Below are 18,647 nucleotides of genomic sequence, written 5' to 3' on the forward strand. Positions count from 1 at the left end.
GCTCTATGCGAGTTCTCTCTGTTCAGTAAATTCCCAGAAGAAAAATTACTGAACCAAGAAGTAGATTAATTAATAATTTTTATAGATGTTGCCTATCTACACTTCATCAGGGGTATGCCTGTGTCCTTTCAGCCTTGACAACAGAAGGTATTAGCAGACTTTTGGATGCTGGCTCATCTGATAGGTAAAAATGGTAGCTGTTTATGAAGCATTCCCTCCAGGTAGGACTCATTTTTCCATCAACTGTGTTAGGACCTTCCTTCCACAACTGCTGTCCCCACCCTCACCCCTACCTTGGTTCAGGTCTTTACAGGGGCTTATGGGAATCACACCAGGACTGGGTGTCCTGGACTGGCCCGGAAGCAGATCCAGTTTCAAGCTAGTTCCACCACTTACAAGCTCAGTGGTGTCCTGCATATTACTAACTCTTTTGGAGGTTCTGTTTATCTTTTTTTTTTTTCTCAGAGTATAGTTGATTTACAATGTTGTGTTAGTTTCCGCCGTACAGCAAAGGGATTCAGTTGTACATATACATCTATCCACTCATTTTTATATTCTTTTCCCATATAGGTCATTAGAGTATTGAGTAGCTTTTCCTGTGCTATACAGTAGGTCCTTATTGTTACTATAGTTACTGTTTCATTGCTTCTTTATCTTTAAGATGGAAATTCCCTCATAGGGCCGTTTGAAAGTCAAATGAGATACCCATCAATCAGTTGCACACATAAGAATGTGTGGTAGTTCCCAGAAACCGCTTCTGAACTCTGAACACATCAGATGGAATTTTCATGTGTCCAAATGGAAGGATTAGATATAATGTTCTGAGAAGGAGCGACCCTGCCCCAGAGATGGCAGGGCCCGAGGCGTGGCTGACTGTCAGCCACCTGTCCTAGCCTTTGGTGCTTCTCCCCCCGCAGACGAGCCAGGCTTCTCTCTGTCATGTGTTTTGCCTTTATCTTTCATGTGCCTTGTGATTGGAAAATTCCAGCTTAAGGTAGATGAATCAGTGACCATCCGCCCTCCTTCAGGGGAAGTGTTGTCCTGTGTATTCTGGGGGAACGAAAGGGAAGAAGAGGTCAGGAAGTATAGACCCAGACGGGACAGTGATGTGGGGAACCAGACACCACACACACGCAGAAGCACGCAGCCAGCACCACCGTTCTTAGAGCATCCACAGAGACCAGCGTTTCTTGGAGGGTACGATTTAAGGGAGATTCTCACCAACACTTAAAGAGTTTACTTAAGTTAATGTGTTACTTAAATGTATGTAACTTAAAATTGGGTGTAAACACATTGTGCTTAAACTCTCCCATCTATAGAAATCAGAACATCTGCAAATTGGGAATTCCCTGGTGGTCCAGCAATTAGACCTCCATGCTTTCACTGCTCTGGGCCCAGGGTTCAGTCCCTGGTAGGGGAACTAAGATCCAGCAAGCTGGGCTGTATAGGAAAAAACAAAACAAAACTACAAATCAGACCTGAAATGCAAAACCCATTTCAAATGAAATTTATCAATGTTTGGCAGAAACCTATCCACAGTTTACCTTGTGAAGAGAAGATTAACTGGCTCTCACAGCTTCTTTTGCATTCGTTAGGTCTGAGTTATAATTATCGCTGAGAAGCACAGGTACAGTCTAGTGGTAAAGAGTGTGGACTCGAGAGCCAGGCTGCCTGAGTCCTGCGTCAGCCAGCTTTGCCAACTCAGGCAAGTTAGTAAACCTTTCTGACCTTGATGCCCTCATCTGTAAAATGAGGGTGAGAATGTTTCAAAGGAATGCTGGGGCGATGCAGCGAATAGAGATCTTCAAGCGCTTAGAACAGTGTCTGACTCAGCATGCATGCTGGCCATGTGGTGGTGTCATTTTACTTTTGGGTACCTGTGACATCAGCTCTGCTTGTCCCCATATCCATTGCTGAAAAACCTTGCTTAGTAATATTTGTCAGAGGTCACCGTCATGAGGCCTTCCCTTGGGGGAGAAATGATTCTTTAGTATATGCAGCCCACCTCTGTGCTTTTATTAGTGGCTCTTGACTGCCAGATAGTACCGTGTATCACCACCATAGTTGGCATGTTCAAGAAAACCACAGGCTCAGAATTGCTTATGAGGGGTCCTTTATAAGGTGACCATTCAGATTCTCCAGGCCATGCTTTTTATTTACTTTACACATATAAATACTCATAATACATATATTTTTCCGCCAGATTGCTCTCTAAATGAAAGCACAAAGTTAGAAAGTTTTCAAATAGAAAGTTTTTGGTAAACAGGGCCTTGCACCAGACCCCAGTGGAAGGACTGTAGCAGTTTCACAGTTTCATTTCTTGGTTTTTTTTTTTTTCACTGTTTCATTTCTATGTTGTATTTTATAAATACAAATATAAAACTGTCAAAACATTTGACAGTTTTCTTTCTTTGCCTTTGCTTCACGATCTCATCTCTATCCCTTTATCCCACTTGATGTATATGTCTCTTATTTCTCACTGGGTCCTGAGGACTGGTACCAGTTCTGGTGAAGCTCTGTGAACTTGATTTCACCTTGCCTTTAGTTTTGATTTGACAGAAGCTCTAATTGATCACACAGGCTTCTTGCCATTTGGTGGCATTTCTCTAGGCATTATATCACTCACTTATTCTAACACCCCATCCATTCTTGTCATTAAAATCTTTCTTCTAGATCAGGATTCATGTCTGTTTGATAACCATTTTGGCAATGCTAGTGAGTGTTTCAATAAATCTGCTCCTTTGCTTACATTTTTATGTTTGTGTACAGGGAGGCTAAGCAGCCTTATCAGTGATAATGAGGTTAGTACTTACTTTGTGCCAAACCCTGTACTAAGCACTTTACCTGTATTATCTCATTTAATCTTTGTCAGAGTCATAAAAGATGGATGCTGTTACCACATCTGTTTTTCAGATAAGGGAATTATGTCCATGAACTTCATGTTCACATTGTGGGGCCCACAGCCACATGCTAACCAAGGCCAGGTAGACTCAGGGGCCCTGCTCTTAATCACTCGCCACACCACCTCCTGGGAGCCCACAAGGAGTCGAGACCTCACAGAGGACCTTGTCAAAACTCTGCCTCGCTAGTTCATTTCGGATGAGGTCCCGTTCTGTCCCAGCGGTTTGGACACATACAATTGGTTAGCAAATGTCCCTTCCTCCTTTGCTAGTGGAAACTCCCCTTTTCTCTCCAGAACTCATCATTGCCTTCTCCCTACACGTTGCACTCTTGGATTTCTCATGGGTCTGTTTTCAGAGTGCAGCTTTAGAGCAGGAATGAGCCCCCAGCTGCCTCCCCCCATAACTCTCCCACAAATACGACTGTACCTTTCTCTGACAGGTCATCCATTTATTTGCTGTGCTGTGCTTAGTTGCTTCGTCACGTCCAACTCTTTGTGACCCCATGGATTTCTTTGTCTGTCGGGATTCTCCTGGCATGAATACTGGAGTGGGTTGCCATGCCCTCCTCCAGGGGATCTTCCCAACCCAGGGATCGAACCCAGGTCTTCTGCATTACTTATCGAGACAGAATCCACATACCATAAAATTCACCGTCTTAAAGTGTAGTTTTCAGTGGTTTTCACTATAGTCTCAAGGTTGTGAATTCAACATCTATACTATCTTTTTTAAAAAATATTTATTTAGGTTCATTATGTATTAGTTGCGCCACACAGGATCTTGTATCTTTGTTGCAGCCTACGTGATCTTTAGTTGCAGCATGTAGGATCTAGTTCCCTGACCAAGGATTGAACCCAGTCCCCCTGCATTGAGTGCAGAGTCTTAGCCACTGGACCACCAGGAGAGTCCCCAGCATCTACTACTATCTAATTCAAGAATATTTTCATCCCTTACCCATTAGTTATGAATTTACCTATTCTGGACGTTTAATATCAGTCACGTCATGCAATATGTGGCTTTTTGTGACTGTCTGCTTTCACTCAGCACTGTGTTTTCAAGGTTCATCCACGTTATAGCACATATCATGGCCAATTAATATTCCACCGTCCATTGTGTAAGCTATACTACAGTTTGTTTATTTATCCATCCGCTAATGGGCATTTTTCTTTCTGCTTTTTAGCTATCATGTTGCTATGTGTATTCATGTACAAGTGTTCTGTGTGGATATGTTTTTAATTCTCTTGGGTATGCACCTAAGCATAGAACTGCTGAGTCCAGTAGTAACTCTATGTTTAATATCCTGAGGAACTATCACATCATTTTCCACAGAAACTATACCATTTTACATTTCTACCAACAATGTGTAAGAGTTGCAATTTCTCTACATCTTTGTCGATACTTGTTATTTTCTACCTTTTTTATTATAGCCATCCTACTGGGCATAGAGTAGTATCTCATTGTGGTTTTGATTTGTATTTCACTATTGTCTAATGATTTTGAACACTTTTTCTTGTCTTTGTTGGCCATTTGTATGCTTTCTTTGGAGTTATATCTATTCAAACCCTTTGCCCATTTTTTAAGTGGCTTTAAATTGGGTTATTTATTATTAAGTTGTAAGAGCTCTATATTCTGGGTACTAGACCCTTAGATATATGGTAATATTTGCACATTTTGTATGCAAATATTTCTATTAGATATATTTTTTATTAGTTGCATATGTATTAGATGTCATATCTAAGAAATCATTGCCTGATCCAAAGATATGAAGCTTTATGCTTATTTCCTTCTAAGAGTTTTATAGTTTTAGTTCTTACCTTTAGGTCTTTGATCCATTTGGGGTTAAATTTTTCTTTTTTTGGCTGTGCCATGCAGCTTGTGGGAACTTAGTTTCCAGACAAGGCATTGAACCCCGGCCAAGGCAATGAAAGGGCCAAATCCTAACCCCTGGATTGCCAGGGAATTACCTGGGTTAAATTTTTCTTTTCACTGTTCATTCATTTATTTAGCTTCATCAGCTCTTAGCTGTGGCATGTGAGATCTTCATTGCGACACACAGATTCTCTAGTTGTGGCCCATAGGCTCAGCAGTTGTGGTACATGGACTCTCAAGTTATGGTTTCTGGGCTTAGTTGCTCTGTGACATATGGGATCTTAGTTCCACAGCCAAGGATTGAACCCACATTCCCTGCATTGCAAGGTGGATTCTTAACCACTGGACCAACTGGGAAATCCCCTGGGGTTAATTTTTTTTTATGTGGTATGAGATAGGGGTCCAGCTTCATTCTTTTGCATGGAACTATTCACTTATACCAGCACCATCTGTTGAAAAGACTATTCTTTCCCCACCGAAATGTCTCAGCACCTATGCTGAAAATCAGTTGCCCAGAAATGTGTGGGTTGGTCACCTCTTCTTGACTAGAATGCTTTAAAATGTTGTTTGGGGTCATGATGGTATAAATAAGAGCAGAGCGCACCTAGAAGGCAGTCAGATGAAAACCAAGAGATCTGAAATCCTTGTTTCCATGAGCCCACACTCAGGGGAGCTTGATCTGTCTTCTGCACCCACTCTAAGCCTTTAAGGCAGATGTGTGCGATCTCTTGGGCTCCAGACAGCTCTTTTGACACCAGACCCTGCATTTGTCTATGGCATCCTCACTGGATTCATAAGCCGAGGTGGAGACAGCAAACAGGTTTACTTCAGAAACAGAATTTGGATTCTCTGAAGCCTCAGGAGAGGGAGGGAGGGAGGAGCAGCCACTAGCCAGTGCACATTCCAGAAGGTATAGCAGTGTGTGTGTGTGTGTGTGTGTGTGTGTGTACAAACAAAGGCAGGGACATTGGCCCCCTTAGCCCCAGACGTTGCCACTGAGGGGCAGGAAGCACAGTCCCATCAGGCACACCCCCCATGGACATGGGCATGCGTACCACATCGCCTGCATGCACTGTTCTCCAGCAGCAGCTTCCAGAACTGTGAGGCTTCTCTGGCTCCACGCCCAGCCCATCACCCCAACCCTGCTGCCCAGTTACTGTTCCAGGGACAAAGAGGATCCTCACTTCACCCCAGCCCACATCCCAGAGAGTAGAGTGCTGGAGCCCAGCCCGGAGACACCATTCACCGGGGCTCTGCCAAGGTCAGCGTGGGGCGGGGCAGGCTACACGGCCATTTGGCTGAGCAGACTTGCCCGACCCACAGTTAGCCCGCTCAGAGGGTAAAAGACAGGCAGTTCCCATTCTCCTCGAGTCCAGCTTTTGTCACCTGAGGCCCTGGGCCGCACAACTCACCTGGCCACCGAACCCGCCCAAGTCCCAGCTGGAGAAAAACTTTGGTGGGAGGGTCTGTGTGTGGGAGCTGGGAGCACTGCCATGACTAAGGGGGTTATTTTGTTCAGTCACAAAACAGCAGTTTTCCACTTAGCCTTGGGCATTCCAGCTGACAGCCCCATCACACGGGTTTCTTTGTTTAAAAACTTCTAGGGTGTTGTCGGAATTCAGCAAAGCCCAGGTAAACTCTGTGCCAGCCAACGGACTGAGCCGAGAAACGGAGGCTCCCACGCTGGAGGCCCTGCTCCCCGTCCCTGGCCTCGACACCAGCATGTCCCTGCACTTGGAGGAACCCGAAGAGCCCCGCCACGCCCAGGCCTCCCCTGAGACTGGAGATGGGGACCACAAGCAGGAGCCGCTTGCCCAGGCGCCCGGCACCCTGGGCTGGCCACAGCCGGGCCCTGCCCAAGCTGTCCTTTCGGGGAGCACTTCAGGCCAGCAGCCTCCTCGTCCCATGAGAGATGCCACCAGAGCAGCCAGCCAGGAAAGCAGCCAGCAGAAGCCCCCGGAGGATGGCGGGCCTCGGCTCAGCCTTGCGGTTCCCTCCCCCACCAGTCCGGTGAGTGCTGTAAGCTGGGTTTGGGGGGAAGGGACGGAAGGAGGGGGGTGTTGGTACATGTCTCAGAGCCAGTGTAGGGTTTCCCCAGCTAGTAACCCAAGTGGCCTCTGCCTTCTCTTTGAGCCCCCTCGCCTTGAATGGTTCGGTGTTAATACAGCATCGTGCTGATGGAGCTAATGTTCTGTGGGGTGTGAGTAGTGGATGGGAGCAGGGCTCTTTGCCCATCACTTCCCACGGGTGTCTCTATCACCTGCACACCCACGTGGAGAAGGTAGTTCTCTCCCGACCATAGGCTCTGCTCTTCATTACGGACACTCACCAGCTTATGCCTCACTGAGCTTTGGTTTCCTCCTCCGTGCTTGTTATTGTTTATTTATTTACGTAGCTGCATCAGGGCTCAGTTGCGGCATGCAGGATCTTTTGTTCTGGTGCAGGGATTCTCTAGTTGTGGCTCATGGGCTGATTTGCTCCACAGCATAGGGGATCTTAGTTCCGCAACCAGGGATCGAACCCGAGTTCCATAACATTGAGTAGAGTTCCATGTGCTATACAGTAGGTCCTTGTTGGTTATCCATTTTAAATATAGCATCCCAAACTCCCTATCTCTTCCCTTCCCCTTGGCAACCATAAGTGTGTTTATTGATCACATTAAAATGAAACCATTTTAAATAAGTATTTTAAATAAAATATAAAATTAAAGTTTTAATTAGTTAATTAAATGAAATTTTAAAGTTTTAACTAAAATTAAAGTTATTAAAATTAACTTCACTTTTTTTTTTAACTTTCTTTAATGTGGGTCCTAGAGCATCTAAGATGACTTATGTGGCTTGCATTGTGTTTCTGTGGGACGACACTGTTCTAGAATAAGCTATTCCAGTGTGCCGAAGACCTGAAGAAGCCAACCCTGGGACTGTCTTGGAAAGACCCCTGAGGGTAGAGGCTGGAACTGGGGGCCCTACTACTGCAAAGCAGTAGTCAAACTGTGAACTCGAGTTCTTATGCCATTTCACATTTGTTCTTGGGTCATGAAAAGCAGAAGTAGGAACTGGAGTGCACGTGTACCCACACAAAACCCAGAGCTCATCCCAGCTGTGTCTGGAGCTCATGTTGGGCATACAGTCTTACTCTTTCAGCTCCATCCACAAACGTCCCTCCTTTGGCCTGTAGCTTCCAGATTCTATAACTTGGGTTGGGCCAAGGCCATGAAATAGACTACAGGGGGCACCCCCAGCCCCTCTTTTAACAGCTTTATTGTGATATAATTCACATACCATACTATTCACCTAATTAAGTGTATAAATCAGGTTTTTTTTATTCCTAGTTGTACAACCATCACCACAGTCTAAGTTTAAATATTTTCATCTTCCATTAAAGAATCCCCCTACCCGCTAGCAATGACTCCTGTCCTTTCCTCCCACTCTCCTGCCTCTCCTCACCTTGTCAACCCCAAGCAACCACTAATCTACTCTGTCTATAGATTTGCCTGTTCTGGACATGTTACATATACAGAGTCATATAATCACATTTGTAATTGGCTTAGTTTCAATTAGCAAAATGTTTCTAAAGTTCATTCATGTTGTGGCATGTATTAGTACTTTGTCTTTTTTTTTTTTTTAATATCCCATTGTAAATTCCATCATATGGATGTATCATGTTTTATTTATCCATTCATGAGTTAATGAACATTGGCATTTTTCCTACTTTTTTGACTGTTGCGAATAATGCTACTATGAACATTCATGTATAATTTTTTGCATGGACATATATTTTTAACTTTTTTGGATGCATAGCTTGAAGTACAATTTTGGGATCATATTGTATCTCTATATTAACCTTTTGAGAAACTGCCAAACTGTTTTCCAAAAGCAGTTGTCTTGTTTTATATTTCAACCAGCAGTGTATTTCTCTACATCCTCACCAACAGTTCTTACTGTTGTGTTTTTTTTATTATACAAGTGGTATCTCATTATGGTTTTAATTTACATTTCCCTGATGACTAATGATATTGAGCATCTTTTCATGTGCTCATTATCAGTTGTGTTTTTGTTTGAAGAAATGTCTATTCAAAACATTTGCTCATTCTTGGGAATTCCCTGGTGGTCCAGTGGTTAAGACTCTGTGCTTCCAATGCTGGGGGATACAGGTTCAGTCCCTGGTCAGGGAACTAAGATTTCCACCTGCCACGTGCCATGGCCAAAAAAGATTGCCCAGACTTAAACAGGGTTATGTAATAAATTACAGTTTTTTTGTGTGTATTCTGGACGCTAGACCTTTCTTAGATAAATGATTTGCAGATTTTTCTCCCATGCTGTGCATTATCTTTTCACTTTCTTGATGGTATCATTTGAAGCATAAAAGTTTTGAATTTTGTTTTTGTTGCTTGTACTTTTGGTTTCATCTCTAAGCACTCCTTTTCTAATCCAAGGTCATGGAAAGTTACTCCCATGTGTTCTAAATGTTATAGTTTCATCTCTTACTTTTAAATCTATGATCCACTTAGAGTTAATTTTTGTATTCGGTAAAAGAATGGTGCCTGACTTCATTTTTTTACATGTGCTTATGCAGTTATACGAGCACCATTTGTTGGAAAGACTTTTTTTTTCACATTTTTATTGATTGATTGGCTGGGCTGGGTCTTCACTGTAACTCAAGGGCTTCTCTAGGTGTAGCACACGAGCATGGTTGCCCAGCGGCACGTGTGATCCTAGTTCCCAAACCAGGGCTCAAACGCACATTCCCTGCATTAGGAGGCAGATTCTTTACCACTGGACCACCAGGGAAGTCCCTGCTAAGACTACTATTTGCCTGTTGAATTGTCCCACTTTCCCCTTTAAACATTTTTTTGAGAAACGAAGTATTTAAAGCACCCAGATCCTCAGTGTACACCTCAGTGTACATTATATACTTATATATCACATACACTCTGTAACCACCATCCAGATTGAGATATAGAACATTTCCAGCCACCAGAAGTTTCGCTTCTGCCCTCTTCCACTCACTGCCCACCCCGACTCCAAAGGAAACCACAGTTCTGACTTGTAGCCCATAAAGTCTTTCCTTTTGTTGAACTGTATATAGATAGAATCATCTAGTATATATTCTTTTAGGTCTTTCACTGAACGTTATATATGTGAGCCTCATCTATAGCCTGAGGTTCTTTTCCATTGTTCTGTAGTATGCCACCATAAGAATACAGATTCTTTACCACTAGCGCCACCTGGGAACCCCACAGAATATATCACAATGTCCCGTATAGTAAATTCCTGTAACGGATTCACTGTCCTGTAACAGACGTTTGAGTTGTTTTCAGGTTTGGGCTATTATGAAGAGAGGAGATATGAGCATTCCTATACTTGCCTTTCAGTGAACCCAAGTGTTCGTTTCTGCTGCTGCTGCTGCTGCTGCTAAGTCGCTTCAGTCGTGTCTGACTCTGTGCAACACCATAGACGGCAACCCACCAGGCTCCTCTGTCCCTGGGATTCTCCAGGCAAGAATACTGGAGTGGGTTGCAATTTCCTTCTCCAGTGCATGAAAGTGAAAAGTGAAAGTGAAGTCGCTCAGTCGTGCCTGACTCTTAGTGACCCCGTGGACTGCAGCCTACCAGGCTCCTCTGTCCATGGGATTTTCCAGGCAAGAGTACTGGAGTGGGGTGCCATTGCCTTCTCCATTCGTTTCTGGGTGTTCATCTAAGAATGGAATTGCTAGGTCACTGGGTAGGCATGTGTTGAGCTCTAGACAGGGAAGCCTGGCGTGTTGCAGTCCATGGGGTCGCAGAGAGTCGGACATGATTGAGCGACTGAACTGAACGGGACTGAACTGAGATACTGCCAAACAGTTTTCAAAGGGCTTGTACTGACTTATACTCACATTTGCAACGTGAGCATTTTCATTGTCCTTCGTCATAGTCAGTGGTATTGGCAATCTTCTACATTCTGGCTACTCTGGTAGGTGTATAGTGGGGTCTCACTGTGGTTTTAATTTGCGTTTCCCTGATGACTAATGATACTGATGCCTTTTCATCTACTTTTTGGAAGCATTCTTTAAAGTCATTGTCCCATTCTTGAATTGAGTTGTGTTTTCCTAATTGATTTGTAGCAGCTCTTTATATACTGTGGATGTGTCTTTTATTGGAGGAAAAAATACATATATATATAATAGCAAATATGTTCATATAATCTATGGCTGGCCTTTCAGTTCAGTCGTTCAGTCATGTCTGACTCTTTGCAACCTCTCAATGGTATCTTTTTAGTATTATTTATTTAGCTATGCTGGGCTTTGATTGTGGCATGTGGAATCTTTTTTTTTTTAATAGTTTCAGCATGTGGGGTCTGGTTCCCTGACCAGGATCAGACCTGGGACCCCCTGCATTGGGAGTGCGGAGTCTCAGCCACTGGGCCACCAGGGAAGTCCCATCAGTCTTTCTGTTTTTCAATCAATGTATTTTGTGTCTATTTTTTAAATCCCTTTCTACCCCAAGGCTATGAAGACTGTGGAAATCCCCGTATTTTCTTCTAGAAGCTTTCTTATTTTACCCTTTACAATTAGGTATATGATCCACCTGAGCTTATTTAGATCTGGTATGAGGTCGGTGTTTTCCACATGGATGTCAGGATGTCACACCGTTTATTGAATATGACTATAAATCATGGAGCCTTGTATGTGTGGATCAGACTGTCCTTTTTTGCTATCCCAAAGGTGACTTCAAGCCCAGAATGTCACAAGGCCCTGAAGGCTGTGACTATGAAAACAGCAGCATGCTGAGGTTGAAGAGAAAGGCTCTGTGGCCCCCGCTAAAGGAGAGGGATGTCCCCTGGGGTCGGCGGCTGTGGGCCCCAAACAGGGTTCCCCAGAGTGGCCTTGACCAGGGTACTTTCACTCCTATCCAGGGCTGGCTTCTGCTTTGCAGGCTCAGACATCCTATCTTGCCGGGGTCCCAAAGCTGGTAGATAGGACAGCTTGCTTTGTCAACAAAAATCTTCTCTGCTCACCAAGTTTTGACACCTCCCCCGACCCCACCCCAGCCTCCATGCAGCTGCTCATAAACCCAGCACCTTCCAGCCCTGGCTTTTACATTTTTTAAAATAAGGTTACTTATTTATTTTTGACTATACTAGGTCTTTGTTGCCGTACACAGACTTTCTCTAGTTGCGGTGAGCGGGGGCTGCTCTTTGCTGCAGTGCATGGGCTTCTCATTGTGGTGGCCTCTCTTGTGGAACACGGGCCCTAGGCTGTCAGGCTTCAGCAGTTGTGGTTTGCAGGCTTAGTTGCCCTGTGGCATGTGGGATCTTAGTTCCTGGACCAGAGATCGAACCTGTGTCCCATGCACTGGCAGGTGGATTCTTAACCAGTGGCCCACCAGGGAAGTCCCTGCAGCTTTCACGTTTGCTGTTTCCTCTGCTTGAACTGTTTCCCATCTCACTGCTTTTCTTCAGTGTCCTTTCAACCTTCCCTGACAATCCTGTTTCAAAAGCACCCTCCCCAGTGACTCTCTTTCGCTCTCACCTGCTTCTCTCTATGGCACTCCTCACTTGGTTAGATTCTGTTATATCTTTGTCTACTTGTTTATTGCCTTATTTCTGTCTAGAATATTATCTGCATGATACAAAAGACCATGCCTGGTTCCTTAGCTCTGAGCACTGCACCTGAGAGAGAGTAGGTATCAGTGAATAGTTCTTAAGTCCTCCAAGCACTCTTAAGATGCCAGCTTGTAAGTTTACATGCAGGAATGCTCCACTGGGTGCATTCAGGTCAGTCCAACCAGGTCACCCGCTGCCTCCTGGCCAGCCTCAGGGGAGTCTGGTTGCTGGAGGGTTGCTTGGGGAACATGGCATCAGGGCACCAGATGCCGAGCCCAGTGTAAGATGCTGGTCCCTCCCAGGGCCTGTCCCCAGGGGGCAGCTGTGTGCCCATCCGTCCCCCTTGCTCAGGAGACAGTCCCTGTGCTGCTGCTGGCATTCGACTCTTTCTCTGCTGCCATCACTTAGTCATTGCTGTTTATCCAAGAGCCATTCAGCCTTGCTTTAAGACTTTGTTTTTAATTAATTTTATTCAGAACCCCAGCTATGGGCCCAGCGCTACGCTTGGTAGAGTGATGGAGCAGGACAGAGGCCCTGCTCTCTGGAGACAGACACTGGGTTAGACAAAGGCCATCTGCATCATAATTACACTTGTGTTGAGTGCTGGGAAGGACTGGAGTGACTCTGTGTATGTGGCATCTGGAAGGTCATGAGTTGGTTTCTCAGTCTGACTCCCAGAGGACAGTCTGACTTCTAAGACTTGGCTCTAATCGCTCCCTTCAGGGACCACTGACCTCTGGAATGTGGTCCCTCTGCCAAGTCAGGCTACAGGTAGTCCTTTCACCTGATAGGATGAGGACAGACTGAACAAAAGGGATGTTTTGAAAGTGGTCTAGAGACCTGACATCTCACCCCTCTGCCAGACCCCTCTCAGGGATTCAGCTGTTGTGCGTAGCATCCTGGTACCTGTAGTAACTCCACGTGGCATTCTTCCATCTTGGGTGCTGGTGGCAGGTACTGCTCTGGCTTAGATGCTGGGTCAATAGTGATCTCCCCCAACAGGGAACAGGCCAGATGCGGGGCCCTGAGTGAGCAGGAGGCAGGAAGATGGTGGGGGGAGGGGGCACAGTGGTGTGCTTCCCCCTCCCTGTTATAACTCGGGATCCTGGAGTGGGGCACAGCTATAGAGCTCATTCCAGGCTCATGTGCAGAAGCTCCAAGGACCCAGTGTTCCCACTGTTTTTCTCTATTGCTTAAGAGAACAAAAGCTTTTCCCCAGAGTCTTATTTCCTGGTGGGCAGCCTGTGGTCACTGGGCCATGTGTGGACACTTCCCAGCAGTGTCCCTCTCCTCCATGGAGAGAGAGGCCCTCACCAGTGAGCATGTTGTTGTTCAGTCGCTAAGTCCTGGACTGCAGCATGCCAGGCTCCTCTGTCCTCCACCATCTCTGGGAATTTGCTTAGATTCAAGTCCATTGCATTGGCGATGCTCTCCAACCACCTCATCCTCTGCTGCCCCCTTCTCCTTTTGCCTTTGCTCTCGCCCAGCATCAGGATCTTTTCCAGTGAGTTGGCTTTTCGCATCAGATGGTCAAAGTACTAGAGCTTCAGTTTCAGCAGCAGTCCTTCCAATGAATGTTCAGGGCTGAATTCCTTTAGGATTGACTGGTTTGATTTCCGTGCAGTCCAAGGGACTCTCAAGAATCTTCTCCAGCACCACTATTTGAAAGCATCAGTTCTTTGGCACTCAGCCTTCTTTATGGTCCAGCTCTCACATCCATACCTAACTACTGGAAAAACAGTAGCTTTGACTATACAGACCTTTGTCGGCAAAGTGATATCTGTGTTTTTTAATATGCTATCTAGGTTTGTCATAGCTTTCCTGCCAAGATGCAAACGTCTTTTAATTTCATGGCTGCAGTCGCTGTCCAAAGTGATTTTGGAGCCCAAGAAAATAAAATCTGTCACTGCTTCCACTTTTCCCCTTCTATTTGCCATGAAGTGATGGGACCTGGTGCCACGATCTTAGTTTTTTGAATGTTGAATTTCAAGCCAGCTTTTTTACTCTCCTCTTTCACCCTCTTCAAGAGGCTCTTTAGTTCCTCTTCACTTTCTTCCACTAGAGTGGTGGTGTCTGCATGTCTAAGGTTGTTGATATTTCTCCTAGCAATCTTGAGTCCAATTTGTGATTCATCCAGTCCAGCATTTCGCCTGATGTACTCTAAGTTAAATAAGCAGGGTGACAATAGACAGCCTTGACTCACTCCTTTGCCAGTTGTGAACCAGTCAGTTGTGTATCCAGTTCTAACTGTTGCTCCTTGACCTGCGTACAGGTTTCCTGGGAGGCAGGTCAGGTGGTCTCGCACTCCAGCCTCTTTAAGAAGTTTCCAGTTGACTGTGATCCACACATTCAAAAGCTTCAGCATAGTCGGCAAAGCAGAAGTAGATGTTTTTCCATCCAGTGCTGCTAAGTGGCTTCAGTCGTGTCCGACTCTGTGCGACCCCATAGACGGCAGCCCACCAGGCTCCCTCGTCCCTGGGATTCTCCAGGCAAGAACACTGGAGTGGGTTGCCATTGCCTTATCCAGTGCATGAGAGTGAAGAGTGAAAGGGAAGTCGCTCAGTCGTGCCCGACTCTAGCGACCCCTTGGACTGTAGCCTACCAGGCTCCTCCATCCGTGGGATTTTCCAGGCAAAAGTCCATCCAATAAATGTTGGCAACTTGCTCTCTGGTTCCTCTGCCTCTTTGAAACCCAGCTTGTACATCTGGAAGTTCTTGGTTCATGCAGAGAAAGATTTTGAACATAACCTTGCTAGCATGTGAAATAAGCACAGCTGTATGGTACAGCAGCATACAGCATCACAAAATCCACATCTGTGTCCTTCCTTGTTTCCTCACCCCACCTTTGTTATTTTACATTGAAAACGTTTGGACAGTCAAGATTTATTCCCTCATCTTTTTGGGTTTTTTGGGGGACCATGCTATGCCTGTGACTTGTGGGATCTTAATTCCTCAACTAGGGACTGAACCCTGGGCCCTCAGCAGTGAAAAGCACCAAGTCCCAACCACTGGACCACCAGGGAATTTAAACCTTATCTTTAAAAAATATATTTACTTATTTATTTATTATATATACTTATATATAATCATATATAATTATATAAATATATAATATATATAATATATTTATGTTATTATTTATATTGTTATAATATTTATTATTTATTATAATATTATTTATATTATATTTAATATATTTATATATAATTTACATGTATTTATATATATATATATTTTTTTTTTTACTGTGTTGGGTCTTAGTTACTGCATCAGGTCTTAGTTTCAGCATGTGGGATCTTTAGTTGTGGCATGTGGAATCTAGTTCCCTGACCGAGGATTGAACCCAGGTCCTGCTTAGAAGGTACAGAGTCTTAGCCACTGGACCACTAGGGAAGTACCCCCCTCATCTTTTATAATTCTGTACCAGGCACAAAGAATGACCATTCCAAACAGCTTTGTAGGTGCTAGGATGGAGGTAAGTGTAAAATGCCATAGGAGCCCAGAAGGGATCTCAAACCTACCTGGGGGTGGGTTGGAGGGGGTGTAGGCTGAGGATGAGTAAGGACAGCTTCCAGGAGGAGGTGATGAATGACCTCTGAGTTGAGTCTTAAGGAAGAGTGGTCTCTCCCATAAGGGTTTCCCAGGTTGTATGCGCCAGGCTCCAGGAATTTCCCTGGATGGCCATGGGATTGCTCCTGCAGCCCATTTTCCTTGGGGAGTTGCCCTGGGTCTTGATGACTTAGACAGGCTTTGTTCAGGATCCTGAGTTGTGAGTGGTCCCTGGCAGTCACTCTGATTGACACATTGTCCTGTCACTGGCAGAAGGAAGCACCTGCTGGTTCTGAGGGTTTTAGAAGAAGCTTTGGAAGCCAAGCTCTGTGAGCCTCCCTGCCACCAAGCTCCTGACTCAGAACTCACCACTCTTGGCTTAAGGAACTTGACAGCATCTGAATGGATTAAGCTGTTCAAACCAATCCTTCTGACATTCTGGGCAGCTCCAGCCCCGCTCCCCTTCCCTGTCTGTGGGAGTGGGGAGGGCATTGTTAATTTAGGGGTTGGAAATAGCAACATCAGGGTGAGGTTTTTGGCACTTAACACAACAGCTGGGCTGGTTGCAGCCCTTGGCTGACTCACTTCCTCTGTGTAGACAGCCACTGAGGGCATCCAGCCAGCTTCCTTGCCTCTGCTCTCCCATGACGCTTAGGCACAAAAAGACAGGGAGCACTTGAAATAGTGAAGAAAAAGAGCCAGAATTCATTCCCACGAGCCTCCTGACCCCCACCACACTTCCGTCAGCCCAGTGAGCAACATCAGATTCAGGGAGATAGCAGCAAAAGGGAAGGGGCATGGCCTGGCTGCCTGGAGCCTTGGGGACCTGCTCAGAAATGGGAAGTAGACGCAGAGGAGCTAGGGATATCTCTGGGTCTTGCCTGCCCATGCCTCCTCCATCTCAGACCCTACAAGCAGCGCTGAAAAATTCAACATCCCTTTAACAAATGGTGCTGGGACAACTGGGTATCCACATGCATGAAGGTGGATCCTTTCCTCACATCACAGACAAAAATTAACTCAAAATTGACCACAGATCTAGGCATAAAAGCTAAAACTGTAAACCTCTTCGCAGAAAACATAGTAAATCTTTGTAACCTTGGCTTAGGCAATAATTTCTTCTTTTTAATGTTTATGTATTTATTTATTTGGCTGCATCAAGTCCTAGCCACAGCGCGTGGGACCCTCTCATTGCCACATGCAGGCTGTTCACTGCAGCACGGGGGCTCTCTAGTTGTGGCATGCTGCCTTAGTTGCCCCATGGCACATGAGATCTTAGGTCCCTGACCAAGGGTTGAACCACTGGTCCACCAGGGCAGGCCCAGGCAGTAGGTTCTTAAGTGTGGTACCAAAAGCATAGAGACAAAGGAAAAAACAGATAAATTGGTCTTCATCAAAATTTAAAAATTTTCTGCCTTAAAGAAAGAAAGTGAAAAGTGAAAGTGAAGTCGCTCAGCCGTGTCTGACTCTTTTCGACCCTGTGGACTGTAGCCTACCAGGCTCCTCCGTCCATGGGATTCTCCAGGCAAGAATACTGGAGTGGGTTGCCATTCTCGTCTCCAGGGGATCGTCCCAACCCAGGGATTGAACTCGGTCTCCCACATTGCAGGCAGACGCTTTAACCTCTGAGTCACCAGGGAAGCCTTAAAGAGCACTATCAAAAAAGTCAAAAGGTAACTCACAGAACTGGAGAAATGATTTGCAGATCATGTATCTGATATGGGCCTAGTACCCCAAACTTAGAAAGAAACCTTGCAACTTGTATTTGCTTCCTAGGGCTTCTGCAACCAGAGAAGGCAATGGCATCCCAATCCAGTACTCTTGCCTGGAAAATCCCATGGATGGAGGAGCCTGGTAGGCTGCAGTCCATGGGGTCGCTAAGAGTCAGACACGACTGAGTGACTTCACTTTCACTTTTCACTTTCATGCATTGGAGAAGGAAATGGCAACTCACTCCAGCGTTCTTGCCTGGAGAATCCCAGGCACAGGGGAGCCTGGTGGGCTGCCATCTATGGGGTCGCACAGAGTCGGACATGACTGAAGCAACTTAGCAGCAGCAGCAGCAGCTTCTGTAACAAAGGACTATAAACTGGATGGCTTGCAACCACAGAAATGTATTATAGTGGTTACCCCTTATCCATAGGGATATGTTCTAAGATCCCCAGTGGATGCCTGAAACTGTGGATAGTACCAAACCCTGTATATACTATATTTTTTCCCATACACACATACCAATGATAAAGTTTAATTTATAAATGAGGCACAGTAAGGGCTATCCCTAGTGGTCCAGTGCTTAGGATTTCACCTTCCAACGCAGGGGGTGCAGGTTCAATCCCTGGTTGGGAGGCTAAGGTCCCACATACCTGGTGACTAAAAAATCAAAACAGAAAACAGAAGCAATATTGTAACAAACTCAATAAAGACTTTAAAAATGGTCCACATCAAAAAAATCTATAAAAAAAATTAGGCACAGTAAAAGATTAAAAGATTAACAGTAAAAGATTAACAGAACAATAATAAAATAGAGCAAGTATAACAGTGTTCTGTAACAAAAGTTATGTAAATGTGACCTCTCAGCCCCCCAATATCTTATTGTACCAATGTAATGCCTTTTCCGTCTTAACTTTAAGCACTTATTCACGTGCTGGGGGTATAGCCTCTGTAGTTTGAGGTGCAGCAACAAAGCTGGCACAAATTTATTTTCCCTTCTTCATAATCTCACAGATAGAAGACTCTTACCGTA

The 18,647-nt window shown here is 45.0% G+C and overlaps 1 protein-coding gene across 3 annotated transcripts in view; it reads left to right on the plus strand.

Annotated features, from left to right (window-relative positions):
• Positions 1 to 18,647, plus strand: part of PLEKHM1 (pleckstrin homology and RUN domain containing M1) — a 61,107-nt gene that overhangs the window by 14,261 nt on the left and 28,199 nt on the right. For all 3 annotated transcript variants that reach the window (XM_040245091.1, XM_040245090.1, XM_040245089.1), the window contains one exon: positions 6,374 to 6,779. In XM_040245091.1, the coding sequence (XP_040101025.1) occupies positions 6,374 to 6,779 (406 nt within the window). The remainder of the gene's footprint in view (positions 1 to 6,373; positions 6,780 to 18,647) is intronic.

Source organism: Oryx dammah, unplaced genomic scaffold, assembly GCF_014754425.2.
Source record: "Oryx dammah isolate SB20612 unplaced genomic scaffold, SCBI_Odam_1.1 HiC_scaffold_8, whole genome shotgun sequence".
Lineage (NCBI taxonomy): Eukaryota > Metazoa > Chordata > Mammalia > Artiodactyla > Bovidae > Oryx > Oryx dammah.